At 38.1% G+C, this 27795-nt stretch overlaps 1 protein-coding gene across 1 annotated transcript in view; it reads left to right on the forward strand.

Annotated features, from left to right (window-relative positions):
* The window catches only part of ARHGAP42 (Rho GTPase activating protein 42), a 264435-nt gene that overhangs the window by 207211 nt on the left and 29429 nt on the right, over window positions 1–27795 (forward strand). Inside the window, exons 7-17 of the mRNA XM_030560108.1 lie at window positions 2092–2196; window positions 5816–5945; window positions 8356–8456; window positions 11718–11827; window positions 16797–16875; window positions 18067–18106; window positions 19153–19215; window positions 20947–21021; window positions 22532–22616; window positions 23909–23967; window positions 24863–24968. Of these exons, the coding sequence (XP_030415968.1) occupies window positions 2092–2196; window positions 5816–5945; window positions 8356–8456; window positions 11718–11827; window positions 16797–16875; window positions 18067–18106; window positions 19153–19215; window positions 20947–21021; window positions 22532–22616; window positions 23909–23967; window positions 24863–24968 (953 nt within the window). The remainder of the gene's footprint in view (window positions 1–2091; window positions 2197–5815; window positions 5946–8355; window positions 8457–11717; window positions 11828–16796; window positions 16876–18066; window positions 18107–19152; window positions 19216–20946; window positions 21022–22531; window positions 22617–23908; window positions 23968–24862; window positions 24969–27795) is intronic.

The raw sequence follows: 27795 nt of genomic DNA on the forward strand, positions 1-27795 counted from the left end.
TACCTACAAGCTCTGTTTTAGACCCCGTTCCTGTCATCGAATAAACCTCTGTTTTACTGGCTGGCTAAGAGTCATGTCTGACTGCGAAGTGGGGGTGCAGGACCCGGTGGCTTCCCCAGGACCCCACTGAGGCAGGCTCGCTGTGGGAAGCGCCCGGAGGGGCAGAGGATGCTGAATGCTCCAAGGAGAGACCCAGGAGGTGAAGACGTGTGAGCTTCTTGCCCTGAACAAGTCTGCTCCAAGGGAGAGGAGGCTCCCCAAAGTCCTGACTGGCTTGGTTGGGAGCAGTTCCAGAGCATCGCCCGGTGACTCCGTGACATAGGGTCTCTAGATGTACAAAGTATCATCCTCAGCAGCAGCTTTATTTCAAATATTCAACTGCATTGTTCTCCACCCTAGAATGCAATACTCTTGTTGGCACATGAAACAAGAGAATGAGACAATCTAGTTTCAATATCCCAGGTGAGAGAAGTGCAAAAAAAATCATATAAATGGCACAAATGGTGAACTCAGTACTTTAAAAATGTTTCATTTTTCATACTCTGTGGTATTGCTAACATAAATAAAGAAAAAAAATACATTAAGCATTTTATTTCCATCTTTTAAATTATGTATCCAAGTGGAAAACATCCTTATTGTAGATTTGACTTGTATGTCAAACATAAAGTACTATAATTATAATAATAGTACTAATAATACTTTGTATCTATAGTGCTTTCATTTTCAGGCTCTTATGTTTAGATAATTACCGTAAACTAAATTACACCATATGCCACAAGAAAAACTATCTATTAATGGTTTAATAGTGATATAACTTGCTGCATCATCAGTAGTCATCCTCTTTTTATTATCAATAGGCACAGTATAAAAACATCAATAGATGGCAGAACTATATTCATTAAAGGACCAAAATGAGTCTTTCAAAAACTTCAGTGGCACTCTTTCCTGCTTAAATGTTAATTAAAAAAAAAAAGAAAGGAAGAAATTTCCAGTGTTGATACAGATTTAAATTCTTTACTGGAAACTGTAAAAGACATACCAGTTAAAGTTCATCAGAGTTTATATTTTGTTCTTTAGAGCAGGAAGAAGTGATCTGGAACTTTTTGTATTCATTTCAGTAATGAAGCTGTCCAAAACTTATTTTCAAGACTCTCATCTGGAGAAAATAGGTCATAGACAGAGATTTTGGAATGAGGAAGGTGGAAAAATGTTCTGAATTGTTATATATTCAAAACAAAACAAAAATCCCTTGAACTTTGAAAGTTTGCATTCCTTGCTCATGCAAAGCTGCCACTGAAAGTGATGAGAGTTTTGGGTGGTCCAGGAATGCAAGCATGGGCTCCAAAAGTATTAAGATCATAGTTTTGCTAATTAGAGGAGATCAACAAATAAGGTATCCTTTTTTTTGTTTTCCAGCATCTTAAGATTCACCTGTATATAAGGACAATGGGTCAGTTGTCCTTTGAAATTACTTTTCTGTTTTGCAGTTAATAACTTTTTCTCCATGTAGATGTGGTTGCCTCATCTCAAAAAAGATATATTGCAATTGGAAAAGGTTCAGAAAAGGTGAGCAAAAATTATTAGGGGCATGGAACGTCTGCCATATGAGGAGAGGTTAATAAGACTGGGACTTTTCAGCTTGGAAAAAAGACGACTAAGAGGGGATATGATAGAGGTCTATAAAATCATGACTGATGTGGACAAAGTAAATAAAGAAGTGTTATTTACTCCTTATCATAACACAAGAACTAGGGGTCACCAAATGAAATTAATTAGCCATGATTGGCAGGGATGGTGTCCCTAGCCTCTTTTTGCCAGAAGCTGGGAATGGGCGATGGGGATGGATCACTTGTTGATTCCCCATTCTCTTAATTCCCTCTGGGGCACCTAGCATTAGCCACTGTTGGAAGACAGGATACTGGGCTATATGGACCTTTGGTCTAAACCAGTATGGCCATTCTTATGTTCTTAATCAGCATGTGTTCTGTTATATTTGTGATGATTAATATTTATAATGCCTGTTTTGGTATTTGTGGTTCTTAATATTTGTAATGCATGTTTTGACATTAACATCTTATTTTACCTTTTCAGCTTTTGGCATTTCTTCAGGGATTATTTACTTTTTACCATGAGGGATATGAGCTGGCCCAGGAGTTCACCCCATACAAGCAACAGTTGCAATTCAACTTGCAGAATGTAAGATTGAACAGTATTTACTACAATTTCTCAGCTAATTGAATTTCAAAATAATAAAAGAGCGAGTAGAAACGCTTTATTGCAATTCTAAATCTTGAAATGTTTAGAAACATAAATAAAAAATATGAATACTTGAAAAGTGTTTGCTGAATGAAAGGTATAGCATCAAGTTTCTTTCCACCCGCAATCTTTGAAAATCAGTTGTCAGATGTTTGATCCATGATCTCCAGGCTTGACTAGTGCAACTCATTGTCTCCTCAATTCACAAATATATCCCCGTACAGGACATCACTTAAGCTCACACTTTAAGTTCATATTTAAGTTGTCTTGAATAGAGATGGACTTAAGCACGTGCTCAGGTGCTTTCCTAACTCAGGGCCTATGTCCAGGAATAAAAGAACACACCATGAAAATGCTTCATGTGGGACAGAATGCAGCAGCTCATCTACCTAGCACCACAGGTTTCCATGAACCACTAGCCCTGCTGGTCTGTTGTCTGTACTGACTCCCCATTGAATATGGAGTGTACTTCCAAGTCCCTGTCTTGATGTGAAAGCCATCCAGGGGATTGGCTCTAGTTACCTGAGAGATCACCTCTCCTAAACCTGCAGCGTACAGGCCAGTTGCTGGTCTCCATGGCTCTAGGGGAGATTTGCTGACAGCTAACTACTGCCCCTGCAACCACTCCCATAAGGGTGAGGGACTCCACAGTATGAAGGTGGTTTTGCCTTGGACTGTATTAATGTATTCTTCCTAGGTTTGATGTGAAATACAATGTGTATCTCACTTGGCCCCAACCCTTCTATCCTCCTTTATGCCTGCTCCCACATGTGGATCCTGAAATCCGTGGAGAGCACTGTCCAAGGACATAGAGTGGTGGTCGCTAACACTGCCCTCACTTCACACACAGGTCTGCACATAGAAGTCCCCCTCTGTCCACAAGTCCTCACAATCTTTTCTTCTTCCAAATTGTATATTTGCCACTTTTGGTTAAAGGCGCAAGGGGTCACTGTTGCTTCACTGCAGGGATGAGAAAAATAGCTATGCTCCAGTCCAGTGACTTAAGTAGTTAAGTAGTGCAGGGCCACAGCTCTAAGTGGGGAGGGATAGCTAAGTGGTTTGAGTATTGGCCTGCTAAACCCAGGGTTGTGAATTCAATCCTTGATGGGGCTATTTAGGGAACTGGGGTAAAAATCTGTCTAGGGATTGGCCCTGCTTTGAGCAAGGGGTTGGACTAGATGACCTCCTGAAATCTCTTCCAACCCTGGTATTCTATTTTAAAGTATGGGAGAACTCTACCAATCTGGGTCTGAGGATAATGGACCAAAGACAGATAAAAAGTAAATTGGGACTGTGTTAACACCTTCTATGTAAATGTGCCACAAGAACGAGAATTACTAAATTGTTTCTCCTATTTCACAATTAGGTAAAAACACATTCACCTCTTTCTCTTGTTTAAATAATTGTTAATGCCTTTATTTAAATTGCTTGTGGAATGACATCTGCAGGGCCATAGCTCTGGGTCAGGCAGAGAGAAGAAGAAATCTTTTTGATTTTTCCCCCCAAACATGTGAAAGCTAGAAACTTTAAAATTATGTAAGCAAAAGAGTGATGAACAGAAAATGGCAATGGTTTTCCTGCAGGAGGTGGAGGGGGAGTTGGTTGGCTGTGGTGGTGATCAGGGAGGCATATAGGACGAGGAATTAGAGGAGAAAAAATGGTGTCCTCTCCTTTGTCTTATAGTTTCAATGCTTTAGTTTTCTCTCTTTTTGTTTTCTTCTTTCCTGCTTCTTTCATCTTCCCTCCCTACTTTTTGCCCTGCTATCTCACCTGCATCCTCTGCAACATTTGTTCACTCCATCACATCCACTCTATCCTTTGTCTGCCTCCTTTTCCCCTTTTGTTCTTTCCTCTAATAGCCCCTTTCACAGGCCAATACTCACCTGCAATGCAGAGGAGTTGAGCAGAAGCTTGAATCAACTGAGCTGCCTGCAGACTCATCACTTGCAGCAGTGTAACTGAACATGAATCACACTTTCTGCATGAGGGAAGGCTGTCTCAAGAGGGTCGTTCATTGGGTGACCTGATCTAGGGAAGGACAACAATAATATGTGACAGCCCTTTCTGAAGTGATAGGCCCTGCAGAGTCCACATGTTCTCACCCAGCCTGATGTCAGTTTCACTGGATCAGCTTGCCAGTTGCTTCCTTCAGGTGGCCACTCTGCTTGGTTTTACAAGAACTGAGACGAAACGCTGTCTTGGTTTAAAAAAAAAAATCAGCAGTGACATATGGATGAGCACTGAAAACAGGCTCCTTCCTGGTTTCAGGGACACAGGGGCCATGATGCAAAGCCCATTGAAGTCAATGTCAAGACTTCCAGTGACTTCAGTGGAGTTTGGATTGGGCCCTGGGTCTCCCTAAGAAAAAGTTTTCTTCAAAAGTTCTTGGAGGAACCTGGCCTCTTTAGACTTCACTAGCTAACCACAGTTTGCCTCACAGAGAATGCTTCAACCTGCATGTGATTATACTAATGCTTAAAGCCATGCATGTATGTGGCTTAATTTTTTTGTTGTCAGTTAAATCACTAATTGTTTTCTAATTACAGTGGCATGAGCTTCAATGAGACTTACAGTGCTTTACATCTTCAAAGTGCTGTACAGACATGGACTAAGTACATTTTAGCTTTAGTTTAGTACATACTGTTCCTACTTCACAGGGACCTTGTGAGGATTAATTAGTTAATTTCATTACATAAAAATATAAAGCAGTATATACTAGTTAAGTGCTAGGATTAGGATTATTTTACTGACCTTTTAAAATTTGCAGGAACAAGGTGTAATTTTCACAAATATGCAAATATCTGAGTCTATATTTTGACCAGATAGGGCTCGATCTTGCAAGATACTGAGTGTACTTTCAGTGAAGTCTGGCACATTGGTTCTCAACCAGAGGTGCATGTACCTCTGGGGATTTGCACAGATCTTCCAGGGGGTACATCAACTATCTAGATATTTACCTCGTTTTACAACAGGCTACATTAAAAGCACTAGCAAAACCAGTTCAAACTAAAATTTCATGAAGTGACTTGTTTATACAGCTTTATATACTATACACTGAAATGTAAGAACAATATTTATATTTCATTTGATTTATTTTGTAATTATTGTAAAAATGAGAAAGTAAGCAAATTTTTAGTAATAGTGTGCTGTGACACTTTTGTATTTTCCTGTATGATTTTGTACGTTTTTAAGTGAGGTGAAATTTGGGGGTACGCAGGAAGAATAAGACTCCTGAAAGGGGCACAGTAGTCTGGAAAGGTTGACAGCCACTGATCTAACTCCTGCTCTTTACTCTGAATTTCCTTGACTTTTGTGGGTTTAAGTCAAGGTTTTGAGTGCTCCGCTGACACAGTTTTCAAAGCATAGTAATAAGAATAACATACGACTAGGGTTAATAACTTAATTTCCTTTGGAGCTGCATCCCTGTTTGTTTAAATATGAATGTACTAGCATATTCCAGTGTAGTAGCAGAGGTAGTAATAATACGTATACTTATAGTATTAGATTCTTCAGAAATAGTAAGTTACTAGTATGATTTTGCTCATTTTATTTTCCTTAGACACGAAATAATTTTGAAAGTACCAGGCAGGAAGTAGAGAGACTAATGCAGAGAATGAAATCTGCCAACCAGGATTACCAACCACCCAGTCAATGGACAATGGAAGGCTATCTCTATGTGCAGGAGAAACGTGAGTATTACATCTGTGTACAACCAGTATTTGAAGATTGCCTTACTGCATTTCAGCTTTTAGGGGATGCCAGGTAAATTGTTCCGGTAAATTGTAAGGCAGATTTCATGTCTGTTTTGTTGATTTGTTTATATTTAAGGTCAAACTGGCCCACAGGGAACTCTCCCAAGAGCTGTCTGGCCCTAACTAATCATAAGCTGGAAAAAAAGTATCCTGATTTGTTAGAGGCCTTTCTCTTTAAAACTGACAGACTGGCCTCTCACCACTCTCACATGCCTCAAGTGACCCCCTGCCACCACTTCAGTCTCTTGAAAGCCAGCAGTCTTATGCCTCCCAAATGCCCCAGTGCCTCTAGCAGATCCTCACAGATATAGGGTGATAAAGAAGTTCTAGGGAACAACCCAGTGTCCAATCCATGAGACAGTTGGGATCAAAGCATAAGATGGAGAGACTTAGAAGCAAAACAAAATGTAACTTCCAATTTGATACATGAGAGAAACAACATGAAATACAAAAACAGGTAACTGAAGAACCCTGATAAAGAGGTACAGATTTATAGCTCATCTACACACAAGTGATAAGGAAAAACATTGGAATTAAGCAGGGTCCAAAGAGGTTAAGCAAATAGAATAAAAAGTTAATGGACTTAACCAAGAACATTGAGAGGAGTCATCCAATACATCACAATGTGAAGGTGAAATAGAATCAGAGACCACATGAAATGAACCATAGAGCAGTTTGACCCAAACTGAAAGAGTGAACGGCCTTGGATACCAAACACTGAGGACAGAAGAAAGATAAAAAGCTGTATGTGAGCTGCAGTATCAAATAGCACTGTTCAAAGCTAATCAAAGGTAAACAACCTGGCTGAGTGAGCTGCACCGTTCATTATAACCCCTTAGTAAAGTAATTTCAATCCTGTGTGCTACACAGTGCTCTGTTTGACGAGGGCCTGGCTGAAGCTGGAGAAGTAGGGAGACCTTGTTTGAGATGTGTATGTGTGCATGCAAGTTTGGTGTTCTAACAAATACAGATCATGATAAAATGCTGGTATTTATTTGAATACAAATCTAGTTTTGATTCATTCCTAATTTCTGAGTCTAACATTAAAATACTTGGCATCTGGCATTAGAATCTCCTATATCATATCTGGTCTTACCCGAGGATATCTGCCTTCCCAGAACCATTTCAAGGGATTGTAGTATGTTATAGATAATTGACTTTCCCACGGAAATCTTGACCGTAACTCCTATTAATGTGTATGAGCAAAAAGGAGAGAGCCATTGTTCTGTTCTTATTTAACCTTGCAGATTTTTAGCAGCAGTAGTGGTAGCATAGATGAGGTTTAAGCAGAGCATGTACCCTTTAACTGAATAATTATAGTAATAAAAACCAGTGTTAAGTGGAAACTATACTGGGCATTATTAATGGGAGAGCAAGAAAGGAGTGAAATGTCAGGCACATGAAGTGTTTCATTAAATGATGAGAGGCCAACTTGACATCTCACTGAAAAAGGATTTGATCATTAGTTTATTTTGGGGAAAAGTCAGAAGGTCTGTAATCTCTGCCTCAGAGATGAAGGTGCTAATTGTTTATTTCCTTGTCATGCTGGCTTTAGCTTCCCACAGCCAGTTATGTATGCTGTCCAAAAGTTAGTTTGGTTAGTATTTGCCATTCCTGAATGTAATACTATACATGTTTGTTGCTAGTACCACACAAGAGGTTAAAGATACCGTTGGGCTATGAAACAATGAGTTATTTCATTTCTCCCAAAAAGCAAATTTGTAAAATGCTATAACAAATGTATTGTGGAAATAGAAGGGTGAGTATGGATTGGAGGAAAGGAGCACTAGGTATCCCTCAGAACAAAGTTTTGACAATATTTGTAGACGATGCCAGGAAAGAATAAAATTGGATTTAAAATGGATTGTGTTCACATGGACAATGGGTTATAAATAACAGTATAATGTCACAAATCAGGCATGTGTAGGCTAAAATGTTCAAAGCTGGGTGCCAAGTATTTGCCTCCATACAGATGTACTTGCCCACTCAAACACAAGTGGCCTGATTTTCAGAGATGCTAAGCATCTCCAGCTACAGTCGACATGAACGAGAGCTGCAGGTGCTCTGCGCTTTTCAATATCAGACCTTCTTTAGGTGCCTTAAAATGATTTGAAAATTTTTCCCCTTCTAATATCAGTTGAGAGAGTTGGTGAAAATGCTGCCAGCATAAAAAATGTGTTCAGAAGTAAAACAGACAATTTGTTTTTCTCTTTGATTTGCTGCTGACTCAGCTTAATATTTGCCTGTGAAATACAAATGAGAGAGACATGTATCCATAACATGATAAAATTGTGGTAAAATGTCCACACAGAGATTTTTTTAAAATTGTTACATTTCTTTCATCTAGGACCCCTTGGATTTACCTGGGTAAAACATTACTGTACTTATGATAAAGGGACAAAAACATTTACAATGAGTGCAGCTGAAACAAAGTCTGGTGGGAAAGTGGTGAGTAGTATCTTGACATATCTCTTAGTAAACACATGAGATTCAGCTTGTGTATTTTATATTATCTACTCAGGGTATTTATGAGAAAAAAATAATATATTAGGCAAGTTAGGGTAAACAAAATGCCCTCTGTCATGGATCAACAAAATGATTAACAAATGTTTTTACTTATGAAAAAAATAAAGGTCATATTAAGTATTTCAAATGAAAATATCTACTTTTTCCATAACTCATTTACATGCTAAATACAATACAATTTTTGTGTATCTCCAAACATGTAAGAAAACTACAATACTTAGCACAGAAATATGAGTTAGACATCCTCATTTTTATTGCTTAACAGTTGATTGACATTTAATCATATCAGATATAAATATGTAGATACTGGGCCATTTTCAGACTTGATAAATACCAATAGTTGTACTTAGAGAGAGAGTTTTCAAAGCAAATTTTCATAATTAGACATTTTATTAAATATATTATGTTGAACTGTCTGAAGAATGATGAACTATTATGTGAGAAAGTACATTAAGTAATGTTGTCTCTTACAACATATATATGACAGAGATAAAAATGATTGTATAATGTGCTTGTATAATTTTAAGCCCTGCAAGCAATTGTACACATGCTTAAATTTGAGCAGAGTAGAGGGGTTTATGTTTGTGTGTAAATATTCACAGGGTCAGAGCCTTAAGAGGGGCAGGATAGCTCACTGGCCTGCCAAACCCAGGGTTGTAACTTCAATCTTTGAGGGGACAATTTGGGGCAAAAATCTGTCTGGGGATTGGTCCTGCTTTGGGCAGGAAGTTGGACTACATGACCTCCTGAGGTCTCTTCCAACCATGATATTCTGTTCTATTATATTAAGAACATAAGAATGGCCATACTGGGTCAGACCAATGGTCCATCCAGCCCAGTATCCTGTCTACCAGCAATGGCCAATGCCAGGTGCTCCAGAGGGAGTGAACCTAACAGGTAATGATCAAGTGATCTCTCTCTTGCCATCCATCTTCACCCTCTGACAAACAGAGGCTAGGGACACCATTCCTTACCCATCCTGGCCAATAGCCATTAATGGACTTAATCTCCATGAATTTATCTAGTTCTCTTTTAAACCCTTTTATAGTCCTAGCTTTCACAGCCTCCTCAGGCAAGGAGTTCCACGGATTGACTGTGCACTGTGTAAAGAAGAACTTCCTTTTATTTGTTTTAAACCTGCTGCCCATTAGTTTCATTTGGTGGCCCCTAGTTCTTATATTATGGGAACAAGTAAATAGCTTTTCCTTATTCACTTTCACCACACCACTCATGATTTTATATCTCTATCATATCCCACCTTAGTCTCCTCTTTTCCAAGCTGAAAAGTCCTAGCCTCTTTAATCTCTCCTCATATGGGACCCATTCCAAACCCCTAATAATTTTAGTTGCCCCTCTCTGAACCTTTTCTAATGCCAATATCGGGATAATTGAAATCCCCCACTATTATTGAGTTCTTTTTATTTTGAAAGCCTCTCTAATCTCCCTTAGCATTTCATCATCACTATCACTGCCCTGGTCAGGTGGTCGATAATAGATCCCTACTGTTATATTCTTATTAGAGCATGGAATTACTATCCATAGAGATTCTATGGAATACGTGGATTCATTTAAGATTTTTACTTCGTTTGATTCTACATTTTTTTTCACATATAGTGCCACTCCCTCCCACCCCCCAGCACAACCTGTTCTGTCCTTCCGATATATTTTGTACCCCAGAATGATTGTGTCCCATTGATGTCCTCACTCTACCAGGTTTCTGTGATGCCTATTATATCAATATCCTCCTTTAACACGAGGCACTTTAGTTCACCCTACTTATTATTTAGACTTCTAGCATTTGTGTACAAGCACTTTAAAAACTTGCCACTGTTTATTTGCCTGCCCTTTTCTGATGTGTCAGATTCTTTTTTATGTGAATGTTTCTTGTCTGATCTGGCCCATACTCTATCCTTTTCTATCCTCTCCTCCTGACTAAAACCTAGAGAATCTCTAGCAATAGACTCTCCTCTAAGAGAAGTCTCTGTCCGATCCACATGCTCCTCTGCAGCAATCAGCTTTTCCCCATCTATTAGTTTAAAAACTGCTTTGCAACCTTTTTAATGTTAAGTGCCAGCAGTCTGGATCCACTTGGGCTCCACCTAAACCAATCTTTCCTGTCTAGGCTCCCCCATCCCAAAAGTTTCCCCAGTTCCTAATGAATCTAAACCCCTCCTCTCTACACCATCGTCTCATCCACGCATTGAGACTATGAAGTTCTGCCTGCTTACCTGGCCCTGTGTGTGGAACTGCAAGCATTTCTGAGAATGCCACCATAGAGGTCCTGGATTTCAGTCTCTTTCCTAGCAGCCTAAATTTGGCCTCCAGGAGTCTCTCCTACTCTTTCCTATGTCATTGGTACCTACAGGTACCATGACCACCGGCTCCTCCCCAGCACTACACAGAAGTCTGTCTAGATGCCTCAAGAGATCTGCAACCTTCACACCAAGCAGGGAAGTCACCATATGGTTCTCCTGGTCATCACAAACCCAGCTATCTATGTTTCTATTGATCAAATCTCCCATTACTAACACCTGATTTCCTAATGACTGGAGTTCTCTCTCCCAGAGAGGTAACCTCAGTGTGAAAGGATACCCCAACATCATCTCGAAGGAGAGTCCCAACTATGAGAAGGTTCCCTCTGCTCCTGTTGACTACTGTCCTTCCCTGAGCCTTTAATCCTCCTTAACTGTCTGACAGGAGGATCGTGGGACAAATCTACAGTGTCCTGGAAAGCCTCATCAGCATACCTCTCTGCCTCCCTTAGCTCCTCCACTTCTGCCAACCTGGCCTCCAAAGCCCGTACGCGGTCTCTGAGGGCCAGGAGCTCCTTGCACCGAATGAACACACATGTCACCCACGCACAGGGCAGGTGATCATACATTCTACACTGAGCACAATAAACAGGATAGCCCCCACTCTGCTGCTGGGCTTCTGCCTGTATTCTCTCCTACAGCTACCTAGGTTAATGAGAGGGGTTTTGTTTAAATCAAGAAGTTTTGATTATAGTTTAGTTTAGAGATTACACCAGGTTTTAAAGAAAGGCAGGTATACCTCACCTCCTTCCCATTCCCTTCCCGAACTCTCTCTCTCGAAACTCCCTGTTAGTGGCCCCTGTTCACTCTGAGCCCACTGTTCACAATGTCGTCTCTGCGTGCTGATTTTCTTTTTTGGTATGTCTTACAGAATGGCCTTGTCACAAGCTCACCAGAAATATTCAAGCTAAAATCCTGCATCCGGAGAAAGACTGATTCAATTGACAAACGTTTCTGTTTTGATATTGAAGTAGCTGAAAGGTTTGAAGTTCTTTTTTTAAAGAACATTATTAATTATTTAATAAAATGTATTTACATAAGAACTATGTGTGTATAAGGCCAAACTTTCAAATATGTGCTCCTAATTGCTCAGAACCTATTTTTCTGACCACAAAACAAATAACACTACATGTGTGTATTATCCATGCACAATTAACCATGTTGGATAGACATATCTGTTTTTTGGAAAACTTACAGTTCAATTAATAAACTTATACTGCAATATTCCACTTAGGAAGGAACAATCAGTTGCACGCATACAAAATGGGAAATGACTGCCTAGAAGGGAGTTGTCAAGATTCCTCCCCCACTCTGAACTTTAGGGTACAGATGTGGGGACCTGCATGGACACTTCTAAGCTTAATTACTAGCTTAGATCTGGTAACACTGCCACCATCCAGAAATTTCAGTGTCTGGAACACTTCCTGTCCCCCCAAAACCTTCCCCTCCCTGGGCAGCCTTGAGAGGCTTTTTCACCAAGTTCCTGGTGAACACCGATCCAACCCCTTGGATCTTAACACAAGGAGAATTTAACCATCCCCTCCATCCTTTCTCCCCACCAATCCCTGGTGAGTCCAGATCCAATCCCTTTAGATAAAAAAAAAAAAAAAGAACAAGGAAAAAATCAATCGGGTATTAATAAAAAAGGCTTTTAATTAAAGAAAAGAAAGGTGAAAGAAAACCCTGTGGGAGACATTAGCATACCAGCTACTCTCACAGACAACAGATTCAAAACATAGAGGATGTTCCCCTGGGCACAAATTTAGTTACGCAAGAAAAAATACCCAAATACCCAAGTTTTGATAATTCCCTTAATGATACCAAGACAAGTTACAAAGAAAATAAACATAAACCTATTTATCCCTTTCTAAAACTTATTACTCTGATAAGAGGCTGGTTCCTTGATCTTTTTCACTCTGGCTGAAACTGAAACTCTAAACAAAGGAAAATCTTCCCTCCTTCCTTTTGAAAGATCTTGTTCCCCCATTGGTTCCTCTGGTCAGGTGTTAGCTAGGCTAGGTGAACTTTTTAACCCTTTACAGGTAAAAGAGGCATTAACCCTTAACCATCTGTTTATGACAGGAGTAGTGTGGAAAGGTATCTGGGGGTCATAGTGGATCACAAGCCAAATATGATTCAACAGTGTAACGCTGTTGCAAAGAAAAGCCGACATCATTCTGGGATATATCAGCAGGAGTGTTGTAAGCAAGACACGAGAAGTAATTCTTCCACTCTACTCCGCGCTGATTAGGCCTCAACTGGAGTATTGTGTCTAGTTCTGGGCGCCACATTTCAGGAAAGATGTGGACAAATTGGAGAAAGTCCAGACAAGAGTAACAAAAATGATGAAAGGTCTAGACAACATGACTTATGAGGGAAGATTGAAAAAAATGGGTTTGTTTAGTCTGGAGAAGAGAAGCCTGAGAGGGGACATAACAGTTTTCAAGTATGGGAATAAATTGCCTAGGGAGGTTGTGGAATCTCCCTCATTGGGGATTTTTAAGAGGAGGTTGGACAAACACCTGTCAGAGATGTGTCACTATTTTATAACTTGTTAATTTTGTGGTGAATTTTGTGCTTGTGAAAGATAAATATACCTGTAATCTAAAGTCTTGTATTAATAGGTAAAATCCAGTCATTAGCTTTACAAATTTGGGGTGAGGGTATGTTCGGATAAATTACTTGATATGTGGTGCCATTTGATTTCAGAAATACGGGTAAAACTGGGTTGTTCTTGTTCTGGTTTTGTTAAAAAAAACATAGGTTACAATTTTGTTTTGGAAAACCAAAATCAGAGAGTGGTTCAAATTCAAAGATCAAAATATATCAAAACTAACTTTATCCAACAAAATGATGGTAGCACTACTGTAAGATAGTTAAAAAGTGAGTTTTGTCCTTAAAGTTTTAGAAAGATCTTACATTCTTTCAGTTCTCTTTAAATGGAGTTATACACTTTAGGAATAAAACTTGTTAATTTTAACTTGGTTTAACAAGTCTTGTTTATTTTGATTTGCTTTAACAAGTTAAAATGCAGAGAGCTTACACCTAAATGTTTTCTGAAAATTTAGACAAAAAAGTTGAAAATACACTAGTTCACAAGGTTGCTTAAAATACTATTATGAGAGGAGACAGACCTTTCAGAGACTGACAAGAAGTCAAATTTTGAAATTGGTTCCATATTTAACAGGAAACCGTGGAGGTTTGTGTGAGTCAGCAGAGGAGACAAAAAGTTCTGGTCAACATGATATCTAGAAATTATCAGTTGGCAGGCAGCCTATATGCAAGAAGTGGCACTTATCACTTCTGGATGACACATTGAAACTTGGCTTCCTCTGTGAAAGGGAGATTCTGATGTCAAATGTATTTGTAATGATAAAATACTTCCTTGCTGTTTCATGTTTTTTAATTTATACACTATTAAAACAGAGGGAAATTGGGAAGAATGCAAAGTTGTTAACGACAGACTTTAAATAACTCAGTACTGATTTTGAAGATTAGGCTTAAGGTTTTTTTAGATGTAATCCTGAGAATTGTTGAGTATCCTCAACAGTGATCAATTTCAGTCAGAGAGAAAGGACATTTGGTAACTTGCAGGGTTTGGCCTTCATTGAATAATTATTTACTCATAGGGTTTATAAGATACGACAAAGTCTTTAAAGACCTGGAAAGGACTGTTATGAGCAACTCTTCCTCCACCTCCAAACCTCTCATCTCATGAGACTCAATCCTCTCCCACCTAATACTCAGAATCTATATGGAGATGTTGCAAGTGCTGATAAGACAGCATAGACTGAAGTGCATTACTAAATCACTGTTTTTCAGCCTATGGTCCTGGGACCCCTGGAGTCTGCAGACTGTCTAAAATTCCCAAAGGGGACTACACCTCCATTCGAAATTTTTTAGGAAAAAAGATTGAAAACAACTGCACTAAATGAAAGAAACAATCTGATATGAAAACACATCTAAGTGAAACAATTTAAATTTTACTCAGATGTTGTTCTCAACAGTTTTCAGCTCATATTTTTATAAGAGTTCTTCTTGTATTGCAGCCGGTATAAGGGGTGCCACCAGCTCCCTCCCTCCCTCAGGTCCTTCTTACCACCAGTGACCGTGCTGGAATGTCTCCTTGCTTTGACAAGTTTTCCTGTCTCTACTGTGTCTAGTAGTTAATGTGTTGTATATTGTTGTTTAATGTTGTACAGTCAATAGTTCCCTTAGTGTTAAGCTAGAAATAGTTAGTCCTGTATGGGACTCAACCTAGGGGCGAGGCATGCCCTTATCAACAGGCTTCAAACCTTGTGACTGTTGCAAAAAATCTATGCCAGTCAGTGATCCCCATAGAAGCTGCCTGACATGTTTAGGGGAAACCCACATGAGCGACAAGTGTCGCATTTGCAAGAGCTTCAGGCTGCAGACCTAGAAGGAGTGGGACGTTAATCTCCGAGTGCTCCTTATGGAGTCAGCCCTTGCACCAGCCTCAGAGCCGACAAGATCAGACTCTGCTCCAAGCACCATGGCCTCGGTATGGAGTGTGCTACTGATCCCCATCCCTGGTACTGGCAAGAAAAGCAAAGAAAGGCTGTTCTCCTATGTCCCATGAAGTTAAAAAGAGAGCTGGTGGAGATCAAAGACCTGCATGTGGCAGCTCTTCCCCTCCAGATGGTGGCCAGGCTCTGAGTCCTGTTGAGCCTACTTCAAGACCCACCTGCCATGCTGGAAAGTGTCAGAGGCACTTGATGCGCCATCCCACACCAGAGGCCTTTCAGGCTACTAAGGACATACTGTCCTTTTCTTTCCCCCAGATCCCTAAATGGCATCCTTAAGGAATGAATTTACAATGCTGGGTTTAGCAGACCAGTGCGCAAACCACTGAGCTATTCCTCCCCCTACAGTTTAAAATGTTTTATGAAATATTGTGTGTGGGTAGAAAATGTTTATCAAATGACATGACCTTCCTAATTTCACTAGGAGGACTCTTTATATGTATTCCCCTCCCCATCCCTGTTTTGGTTTGAATCTATAACTTACGCTTTACATTTTAAATATATATGTGGAGAGATGCACAGATTTTAAAGCTATTGGAGAACATTGTGATCATCTAATCTGACCTCTTACATAATGCAGGCTGTAGAATTTCACCAGTAGCTTCTTGATTTCTCGCGGTTGAGATAGCACATAATTTGTAGAATAACATCCAATATTGGTTTAATGAGGCAGGCTTTTCATTTCTTCTTCAGCATTGTGGAGCTCTGTTTGTGTATATCTATATTTAAGTGGTGAGAATACTCTGGGGGATAATTAGTATAAATTTAGTATCTTTTATTTCTGTATTTGACAAAGGAAGACTGTGGGTTCAAACAAGGTGTCAAACATTTTGAATAGATAGGTCCTAGACAGGTGAGAGCAAAGCTTCTTAAAGGGGCTTTTCTTTCACGCTCCATGTTTGCCAGTTTTTGGACTGCCATCACTTTTAAAATAGCTCACTGATGCAGACAAAAAGATCCGGAACTATGAATTGTTTATACAGCTGACTATATATATAAGTAATATTTACACTGAGTTTTTAGTAAGTGTGTGTGCTTTTGTGTCACTAATAAACCCCATTTCTACAGAGCCTCTTCCATTAGTTAAGTAGGCATGTCTACTGAATTAATTTTATTTTTATCAGCTGTATAAACAATTCAGAGTTACACTTTGATACCACATTTCATCTGAGATTTTCAAATGTTAACTGATGAAGTCTTACGCTCCCTTGTGACAGAGTAAGTTTTATTATCCCAGTTTCACAGAGATAAAAAACAGACACAAAAAGGTCAAGATACATAGTACTACAAAAAAAGTAAATAATTATGTTTAGACTAGATCACATTTCCTGTTAAAACAATCTTAAATATCATTGATTGGAAAAATAATTAATATGTTTTAAATAATATATATTTTGTTTTAATAGACATGGGATCATAACACTTCAGGCTTTTTCAGAGTCCAACAGGAAACTTTGGCTGGAAGCTATGGATGGAAAGGAACCAGTAAGGAAATTTGTTAGATTATTTATTATGAGTTCAGATTTCTTGTATACAGAAGTGAGAAGAACAAATTGCCATGCATCTCAAAATATCTCAAAGACGGAGAAACAATTTACATAAACTTTTACGACACAATGCATACATGCAAACGGTATTTCGCAAGCTGTATGGACAAAGCAATGGTAAAATAAACATGAATGATAAGATAATCATTACATTAATAATGAAGCAGAAAAAAATAGTATATCTCAGTCTGTAGTCACACATTGAGTCACTTACATTAGTTGGGATATTGACAATCTGGCCAACATCATATTTCGTTGGCATACAGGACACATGTACAAGCACAATTTGTGAATTTGAGAGCAAGTCATCTTAGGGCTGATGCCTTTGAGCAGCAATATCGCCACCTTTAAAGGTGCTGCAGAGAAAAGAAACTGTGATGGAGGCTGGTACCTGTTAATGAGAGAAGCTCACCTGAGATTTCCTCCTGCCATTAACCTACACTTGAGATTTCCATTTAATACAATGGCACAGCTCCACATGTAGACCCGAAAGGGAGAAGACGATTGTTCAGAATTATGACCTAGATCCAGGGCCGGCTCCAGGGTTTTTGCCACCCCAAGCGGTGGGGGGGGAAGAAAATAGCCATGATCGTGATTGGTGGCAGCTCCACCGCGACGCTTTCTTCTTTGGCGACAATTCGGCAGCAGGTCCTTCCCTTCGAGAGGAACCAAGGGACCCGCCGCCGAATTGCCACCGAAGAGCCAGACCTGCCGCTCCTTTCCCTTGGCCGCCCCAAGCACCTGCTTGCTGAGCTGGTGCCTGGAGCCAGCCCTGGCTAGATGGCACCTGGTCTCACTGAGCAGGTCCGACCAAGGAGTTAGGACTGAGAGTAAACAGGACTCACATATAACAATACAGAATTTACAATTCTGGCTACTCAGTACCATCTTTCAGCTACCCAAACGTGTAGTTGAACTGAACTCTTATAAGAGAAACTGTCAGCTAGAGGCAACATTTTAAGTTTTATGCTTGTTAAGCTCATTTACAATGACTGCATAGTAAATAAATGGCAGAAGCAAGGCTTGGCCAATGCAACATGCTAATGCAGAATGTGTTCACACTGGCTTGAGAGCTGTTAACTGACCTAGAAGTCACAAATGTTCATATTGCAATCTTTTCTTTTTTCAGATTTACACTTTGCCAGCCATTATTAGCAAGAAGGAAGAAAGTAAGTTTTTTTAATTATGTAAAATTATTAAATATACCTGGATTTCTGCAGTATAATGTCCTTGTTTTCAGGCATATTAAGGTTGCAAATTACATTATTATATTTTCATATATTGCCAAGAATTACTCTTTTCTGTCAACTTGCAAGAAAGTACATCTTGTCTCAAGGGTCAGTTACATCAGGTGTGAAAAAGTCTTCGATGTTTGTATTACAATCAAATATAAATTGGGAGAAAATAAAATAAATCATGCTTCTGGCTAATGTGGTTCCAAAACAGTACACTATGTATAATGTTACTCTAGATAGCTATAGATATATTCATAGTTCTATATATAAATGTATATATAAAATAAAATGGACCACCTGCACCCTGACATAATAATATCCCTGCACCTGATAACTTGTTTATGGTCTTCAGACATAGGATATTATGGCTTTTATTGTGGTGATGGGCAAACATTATGTTGTCATGCAGTTACTCCATTATAATTTATGTATGTCTGTGCAGATGTCACACACGCACACATTATTATTATTCTTTGTTTCCCATCCGTCAGCCAAATGAATTCTGTCCAACACTTTCTAGCTTGTACCAGCTTCACAGTTTCATTCATATTTAAACCTTTTGTATGTCATTCTCCTCTGAGTTTATCCTACACATCCTGTAACGTAACATGACTCCTCCCATTTCATCTCTCAATCATGTAGCCATTGCTGCTTCCACAGACATGCTTTCGGCCATACAAGTGGTGGGGTTAGGTTACCACACTTTTATTTCTAACAGATGTTAAAGAATTCTGGTTTTGAAATATACGTACTAAAAATATAACAACAAACACACATGAATATACTAATGAGCAGAAAGTTTGATTGCATTCTTTTAGGATAAAGATGTAATTAAACAATAATATAAATAGTAGTTACTACATCTAGGTGCTATGCTGTTATGGACAAATGTTTAGGGCTCCCATCTGATCCTAACATGAAGATGCAGCTGACCAGAACAGCAGATTAAAGTAAATAATGTATTTTTCTTCAATTTATAGTGTTCTTAAATGAAGCAGGTTTTAACTTTGTGAGGAAATGTATTCTTGCTGTGGAGACAAGAGGTATGTATTACATTACACTCTATATATTACATAATATGCATATGGTTTTCTCTGACGTAGGTCACTTTCCAATGCTTAAGCAGAAAATATTTTCCAAGTGCAGTTTGGAATCTATGTATCAGTCAACTTGTACTTTTCACAGCTGAAACACTCTTGCCAAAATCTTTAATTTATCATTTAAGTATAAATTATAGCAACTTATTGGGTTTTTTTCTTTTAATTAACACTTTTCTCTTATTAGTCAGTTTAATGCTCAGTTGTACTTAATACACATTGGGACAAATTTATTCGTACCTTACACCCTTAACTTTATTTGTCTTATACCAGTTATACATTTCATCCATGGTTCATCCATTGTTTGTGTTTAATAACTGAAATTCAATAGTAGGAAAGTTATGCCCTATATGGGAAGAAAAACAAAATAACAGTCTAGCTACTGCTGATGTAGTATTTTACGACTCATAATAAATCAGTCCTCAGTTATTCCTATGTATCCTTCTGAAACAAATAAGGTCATGTGCTTCTTACTGAGAACAGAATTTTGAACATTATATTGAAAGAGGCGACAATAATACAAGCGTTTTAAAATAGTAAAACTTGATATGGCAAATAGACAAAAAGTTTAATAACATCAAAATTAAAATTAAATATGTGTATTAGGAATGATTTTCTAAATAAATTGGCTGAACTTAAGAAGCATCCTCCTGTTTAGGCATTTGAGATTGTGACAAATTATAATTGTTTTTTCTCAAACATCCTCAGAAAAGAACTTTGCCATGGTTACACCTAAGAACTCTCTATAGTACAAGGTGCTAAGGAAAAAAGGAGATCAAGTCGAGATTTGTTTCTGACTTGATTTTTTACCATAGCTCAGTATTGCTTTGAAAATTGAGATTTGTTAAAATATAATACTATAAAGGCCTGAAATAGAAAATTATCCAGTGGCATTTTCCTATACTGTACTATAAAAAATATTCTTTGCATTTGGGCCATGCCTGTCTCAACCATTTGAGGATAATTGGGACCTAAGGCTGTCCCTTTGTCTTGTTTTGGGTCTCTACAAATTAAAACAATCCTGTCATTCAGCATTGACAAAGTACCTGCAGTACTGCAGATAAACAAGGGAAACACTAGACTGTGCAGATATTTTAAGTAGAATTGTTTGTATCACCAGTAAATTCTGTACAGAAGTACTTGCAGTAATTGTCAGCAACTTTTGGATATGGAGAACATTATTCCATTCTCATTTGCACTGGTGTAAATTCAAAGTCCATTGAAGTGGCTTGTGTTACACAAGTTTACATTTCTTGGTAAGCAAGAACAGGGCTAGGAAGTGAGGACATGCCTCTAGAGTGCTTCTAGGACTTGTTTTTCACTTCTCAGACATCATTCCAGTGTCTGCTATCATGGCTCCTTTCCGGAAGTCAGTCAGACAGAATGTTGGGGCCTTTTGTGGGGTTTCATTTAATTAACATGTAGCTAAGATTTGTTTATAATATGGTGTAATTTCAGTAAAATATGTCTGGTAATTTCCCAAAATGGCGCTAAATAGTCCAAAGTAGTGTACAGGAATTTAGCTGCATAAGTTCCTATAAATTAATGGATGGTTAAACCTCATAAACCATTTTGAAAATTTACACCCAAATGTCTCACCTATGTGTCCATTTACATGAACATGCTGTACTTTTGGTGCCATGATTCTGTTCATTATCTTGTATTTTTTCCATATAGGTATCACAATCTTGGGGCTCTACAGAATAGGAGGTGTAAACTCCAAAGTGCAAAAGCTGATGAATACCATATTTTGTAAGTTTTGGAAGATTTTGTATGAAAAACTCTAATATCCACCAAGGATATTATGGACATGATTTCCTTCACTGACTCTGCTCAAAAATGTGTGTACAGTAGTAAGTTTAGTTTGCACTTGCAATTACAGGTGGCAAATTAAGTGAGTAAGCATGCAAATAGTTAGCTATGTATGTAACTGGCCGTTGTTACTCAGGGCAGGTCTACACTACAGCCAGGATCAGTGCTCTGAGACTGATCCACCAGCGGTCAATTTAGCAGGTCTAGTAAAGACCTACCAAATCAACTGCAGATTGCTCTCCAATCAACCCCTGTACTCTACCCCCTACAACCTCCCGCGGTGGAGACCCTGCAGTAACTCAACCTAAGTTATATTGACTCCAGCTACGTTATTCACATAACTGGAATTGCTTAGCGTGACGTAGGTCGACTTACCACAGTAGTGTAGACATAGCCTCAGTTTGTGCAGAGAGTCATTGAAATTGCGTACACGGACTATGAATAAATGTGCATTTTTCCCAATTAATTTAGTTTATTTATTTGAATTTATTAAAAAATGAAACAGGAAATCTGTCCAGAGCTCTCAACACCCCAACACAAATTACAGGGGACAAAAAATTTTTACCTCTCAATGATCAACAGGACTCAATCCTCTGTGAAACACAGAACTCCCTTCCCACATTTAATCAAACACTAATTCCACTGCAGCCTGTATAAATGGATGTACATTGCAACATCCCCCAATGGTGAATAAACCCAGGCTATTCAGGAAAGCTGGCTCTGAAGTGTGTCTACTGACTGAGGCAGTATGACAGAAGGATAGAGGAAGTGTCTCCCATCGGAACACCGCAAGTCCTTTAGGTCTTTACCGATCAAAAACAACATCTTAAATTCAATTCAGAAAGAAATGGGCAGTCAATGCAAATCATGGAGCAAAAGTGGCTCATGCAGACAGTTGAGAAAAATTAGACCCATTGGATTCGTTTATATTTTGCAGCTTGGATTATTTAAATATATCTATAAATCCCTTTCTTCATTTAATTGTAATGCTCAGTTTATTGGATCTGTTTGTCAGGGCATGGAATACCAAACATCCAGAAGTGTCCCTTAACTGTAGGTCAATATATTACAACCATCATCAATTTATAACTCACAGTTTATAACATTTTCCTTTTGAGGGGGGTCCTGGGGTTTCACTTATTTTGCTAATCTGGATATAACTCCTCCTTTTTTGAAGATTGCTCTATATCAAAACCAGAGCAACTGGCAACCCCTGTATCACCTTAGGTTTAGTTTAATCTTTGAAGTTGGGCACATAGTTGAGATGTCTATATACTAGATGCTATTCCAAAGGGTTTCAATGTATGTTCAAGGTGTTAGTTAAGCTGGGTAATAAAATAACCGTAAGAAATTAGCACATAATCTTTGTATGTTGTTTAAGTGTTGTGTTGCTTTCCTAACTAGTCTGCTAATCAAAGTATAATACAGTCCTAATTCAATTTTCTACCAGCCCCTAAATCCCCTCCTGATATGGATATTGATATGGACGTTTGGGACAATAAAACAATAACAAGTGGACTAAAAAACTACCTCAGGTCAGTATGATGCCCTACACGTATCTTATTTCATGTCCATTTACCCTTATTTATTGATATTGCATTACGTCTCTTTCACCCCCTTAGAACACTAAATATATGTAGTGATTTTGGCTAGCCTAATAATATTCCAGTAATTATATATATTAATGAATCTGCATTTGATTATGCTATCTGTCTGCTTGCTGTTGAATCAGTTGAGCTCAATAAAACCCTACATTTGAAGGGGGGAATAAGTTAATTGCATTTGTTGATCTGTAAATCCTTTATCTAAACTGCACAGTATGAGACAATCTTTGTAATTTGTTAAATCCTTTATCTAAATTGCACAGCATGATATTTGACTAATTTATTGTTAGAGCAGGATAAAATCGTGGTTCCCTGCATAAATTCTCATTTCATATCCTATGATACAGGTCACTTTACAGGAATTGGGAATAAATATATCCCCAAGCAATTAGCAAATTCATACTAAACTTTCAGCAATTATGAAACCCTTTAAAAATAAAGGTCATGATTTTCTAGAATGACTGGATTTTGAGGTCCTCAACTTTTGGGTGACAATTTGGGACACTTTGAAGGGTCCAAGCTTGTAGAGGCTAGGTGTTCAGCACTTCCTAAAAATCCAAACCTCAGAAACTCTGTCAAGTTGGTCATCCAAAAATGGAGGCATCAAAAACCACTAATCACTTTTGAAAATCTTGGTTAGGGTAAGGTTATTACTTATGCAGTTTTTATAATATGAAATGGCAGTAATAATATTTCTTATGACTGCAGACAAATCATAAATTGCCTTTTGAATGAAGAGTCTTCCCCGTTCATTACATATCAGGATTTCAGTGCCACGCTGGGGTCTTCATGATATATTTGGATTTCACCAGCTGAGGCTTGAAGCCTAATTGGCCCCTCACTTTTGCACTTTCAGCAACACTGCTGATGATTTCAGTGGAATTATTCCTGATTTTACAGTTTTGTAAGTGAGAAGGCAGTCAGGTCCTTGATCTGTGATCAACACAATGGTACTGGCATTCTTCTTTAAGTTATTCACAGAGTGGCACTGGATTTAGCTAGAGAAGATTTTCACCAGACCTTGCACATGACTGAATGGTGCTATGGTTGTAGCCTGTAGGCAATGAATTCATTTCATTGGACATAATTATCTGGCACCCAGATGCTAAGGTGACGGTCGTCATATAAAAGCATATTGAAATAGTAGCAACAGCAATAAAATACAAGAAAGGATTTTTAAAAGTAATACATTTTATAAAATATTTTTTTTAATTTTCGACCAGGTGTCTTACAGAACCATTGATGACCTTCAAGTTGCACAAGGATTTCATTGTTGCCGTTAGTAAGTAAAACACTAAAGAAATTAGTAAGTCTTCAGGAGAGTAATACTCTTTTTGATCCATCTCTCACCCACTGTTTCTGGAGAACTTTCCTTACACTGTATCTTCTCGAGTTCGGCCTACTTTTGTTTCAAATAACCCAGGCAGTGATTTATTTCAAGAGATATTAAATTATACATACGTGGACATTATTATGTATTTGTAGTGCATTAGCACCAAGTGGCCCGAATCATAAAGCCCAGACTCACTGTGCTGGGTTCTGTACTAACACAACAAAAAGACAGTTCCTGCCCTGAGAAATTCAAAATCGAAGTATGTATGTACATAATATTCTCTCTCCCTCCCTCCTACACACACACACACACACACACACACACACACACACACACACACACACACACACACACACACACACACACAATCTCTGTTAAAAGAATATTAAGGTTCAAAAGTCAAGCACTCGAAAGTTAATAAATACTAGAATTAAGGTTCTGTGCCTGTGCAACATTAATTATTTGGATTTTTTTCTGATACTTACAAATACATAAAGTGCTCATTATCCTCATCTCTCCTCAAACCACCATAAGAGGAAATGCTGTTAAAGACCATTGGATCAAATCCTGGCTCTGTTGAAATCAATGGCAAAACTCCTGATGACTTCAGGATTTCACCCATTGTATTAACTAAGTTTGTTTGAAGTACAATTCCCAAAATGTTCATGTAATAAACATACCTGAATTGTTCTCAGATTTTTGGAAGGCAATTTTAACAGCAGATTGATGGTTTGCCTTACTGTAATGTGTAGTGTACCCTAGTGTAGTGTTATTAGCATCATCCTTACACACATCTTTGGGTGCACCTTAATTTAATAACATTCTCCTTATTTTTATTTAACAGAATCTGATGACCAAAACTACAGAGTTGAGGCAGTACATGCACTTGTTCATAAATTACCAGAGAAAAACAGAGAGATGCTGGACATCCTAATCAAGCATTTGGTCAAGTAATCCACCATTATTTTTGTCTGGTGTTTGAGGGCATGGACTTGGATGTGGGCTTCTTTCCCCCCCTTTTTGTTTGTCAATTTTGTCTATTCAAGTTTGTTGGGTTTTTTTACCTGAGAGGATAAGTACTTGAAAATTAAATCAGGTTGAAATTGTAAAATACAGGACAAAATTTTGTGACAAGAGAACTGCCAGCTAGAAATAGGTTCATAACTCAGAGCCCTGGAGGTTCCCAGAAAGTAATTGTATTTATTAAATGGGACTAATTCAGATAACTGTTCTCAATCCTGCTCTCAGTGCATGAATTAACACTAATGAAATTGAATTGATGACCAAAGCTGTCCTTATGATTTCACCCATTGTTTTAGCTGAGTTTATATGAAGTACAATTCCCAGAATGTTCGTGTAATATATATAACTGATCCATAACTGATGACCGTTACCCTGTCTCAGTCAGTGGTTAATACCAGATGCTTCAGAAGAAAGTTAAAGAACGCTGGCATAGCAGATGTGAAAAAAATCTGTGTGTTTCCCCCTCCACCCCACACCCCAAATGAGATCTCACACTCTAATCTCTAATGGATAGACATTGGCTTTATCCAGAAGAATGAGATTTTTATATTCTTTCCAAAATATTTATTATTAATTATAACAACTCTGGTTATTCTCAATAGCTATATATAAATTCCCAGTCTCTTCTTGAACCTTGCTAAATACTTGTCATCAGCAACTTCATGTAGCAATGAGTACCACAGTCTAATTATGCCTTATGTGAAAAACTTTCCTTTTATCAGTTTTGAATCTACCATCCTTTAATTTCATTGACTGTCCCTTTGTTCTTATGTTGTGAGATAAGGAAGATATAAATTCCTGTTCTACTCTATCTAGACCATTCATTATTTTGTGTATTTCTCGTACTCATCTCCTTTCTAAAGTAAACCCAATCTTTTCAATCTCTCTGCCAATGATAGTTTTTCCAGGCCCTTTATCATTTTTGTTGCTCTTTTTGAACACCTTCCAGTTCTGAACTATCCTTTTTGAGATAAGGTGATGCGTACTTTACATAGTATTCCAGCTGAGGCAATACCATTGGCTTATATAAAGGCATTAGATTATTTTCCGTCCCATTCCTTATGTGTCCAAATATCTTTTTTGTTTTGTTCACCTCAGCTGCACACTGAGCTGAGGTTTCCATTGAACCATCCACAATGATGCCCAGACCCCTCTCCTGAGTTGATAGTTAATTTAGAACCCTTTAAGATAAATGAATAATTTATATTTTTCCCTCCAGTGTGCACTCTTGCTTCTATTAAAAAAAACCCCACACTGTATGATTTGCTGGCTATGTAATATAAGTCACACTATTTTAATTGTTTTAATCTGTGCACTTCCTTTCCCTATCCCTCTTCCCTGTATCTATCTGCATATATTTATCTAATCCCAGATTTCATGCTCTTTGGGACATAGACAGTTTTGTTTTGTTTTTTAAGAAAAAGAGAACCTTTGAAAAGGAGTGTGCACAGTTAAGATGATATGTAAATATATCATAATGTATTAGCAAACAGGCAAACAATAGAGACTTGACATTATCTGCAAAAAACCAAAAGAAGTATTTCACTCTTTGAAAAACTTCCCATGCAAATTACACATTTGCCTCCTTGAAAATACAGATAATTTCATAATGTACTTTAATAACTCCACACTTCCAGAATACAGGTAGCCAGGAGTCTGCAAATTGGTAATATCCAAAATGTACTGTCACCTGTGATACAGCAAAGAGCGAGATTTCCAGGAGGAAGCAATTGTGCCTTGATGAATGAGGCATGCAGCCTCCTGAAATGTATGATTATGTGAGTCTGTATCCATTCAATACCCCAGCAAAAGCAGGACTAGTGAAGAGAAAATTGGTTATCAAAATGTTCCATATTACAAGCATTCTGAACAGCAATTCTTTTTTTTCCTTTCCTTTTGCAACAGAGTGAGCCTTTGATGCTATATCCAAATTTCTGCCTAGTCATTTATTGTCAGAATAATATTAAATACATCATTCCATTTTTTAACTAAATGAACCAATTTGTCACCAAGGAAACCCAAGTATAGTGCAAACATTGCTCTTTGTGTTCTATAGTCTATATTTTCAGATCATATAGGTTATTTAAAAGACCTTAGAACTTTTTGTGCAGGACAGTAACTTGTGCTTCTAAAAAAGAACTCATTTTCATGGTTTGGGCCTCAAATGAGCATCTGTCTACCAGAATTGTTACTTAAACTGAAATCTGAGATGTTTTAACCTACTCTTAATTAGGTAAAATAGAAGCTGTGTACAGTGGAAGGCATTTATATTCCTACATTTTTATCTGGTTATCATTAATCCAAAGAAATTAATCCTATTTTTTACTGGTAGATGAGGCATCAAACTCTGCAGTTTGAAATGGAAAGGGAATATTTTTTGTATTCACAGACTCATTCCTCCGGTCATCCCATTCTCTTCTGTGCCCCAGAGAATTCTGTTATCCACTCACTACTATACGTACCTAGTACTAACCGCTCAACAATCAGAATGAGAGAGGTTTTGGGATCTATGCCCAGGATTGAGAGCCAGCAACTCCTGAGATTTGATCCTGCTTCTCACAGATTCCCTCTGTGACCTGTGGAAAGTCATTTAATATTTCCACCTCAGTTTTCCCATCTTTGTAATGGGGATGGTTTGTTACATACCATGTACCATCTTTGTTATGGTACTTGCCTACCAGACAATGGTGCTCTGAGGATTAGTTTAGTTAGTTTTTATATAATGCTTTAAAAACAAATAGAGTATGGAAGGGG

Source organism: Gopherus evgoodei, chromosome 1, assembly GCF_007399415.2.
Source record: "Gopherus evgoodei ecotype Sinaloan lineage chromosome 1, rGopEvg1_v1.p, whole genome shotgun sequence".
Taxonomy (NCBI): Eukaryota; Metazoa; Chordata; order Testudines; family Testudinidae; genus Gopherus; species Gopherus evgoodei.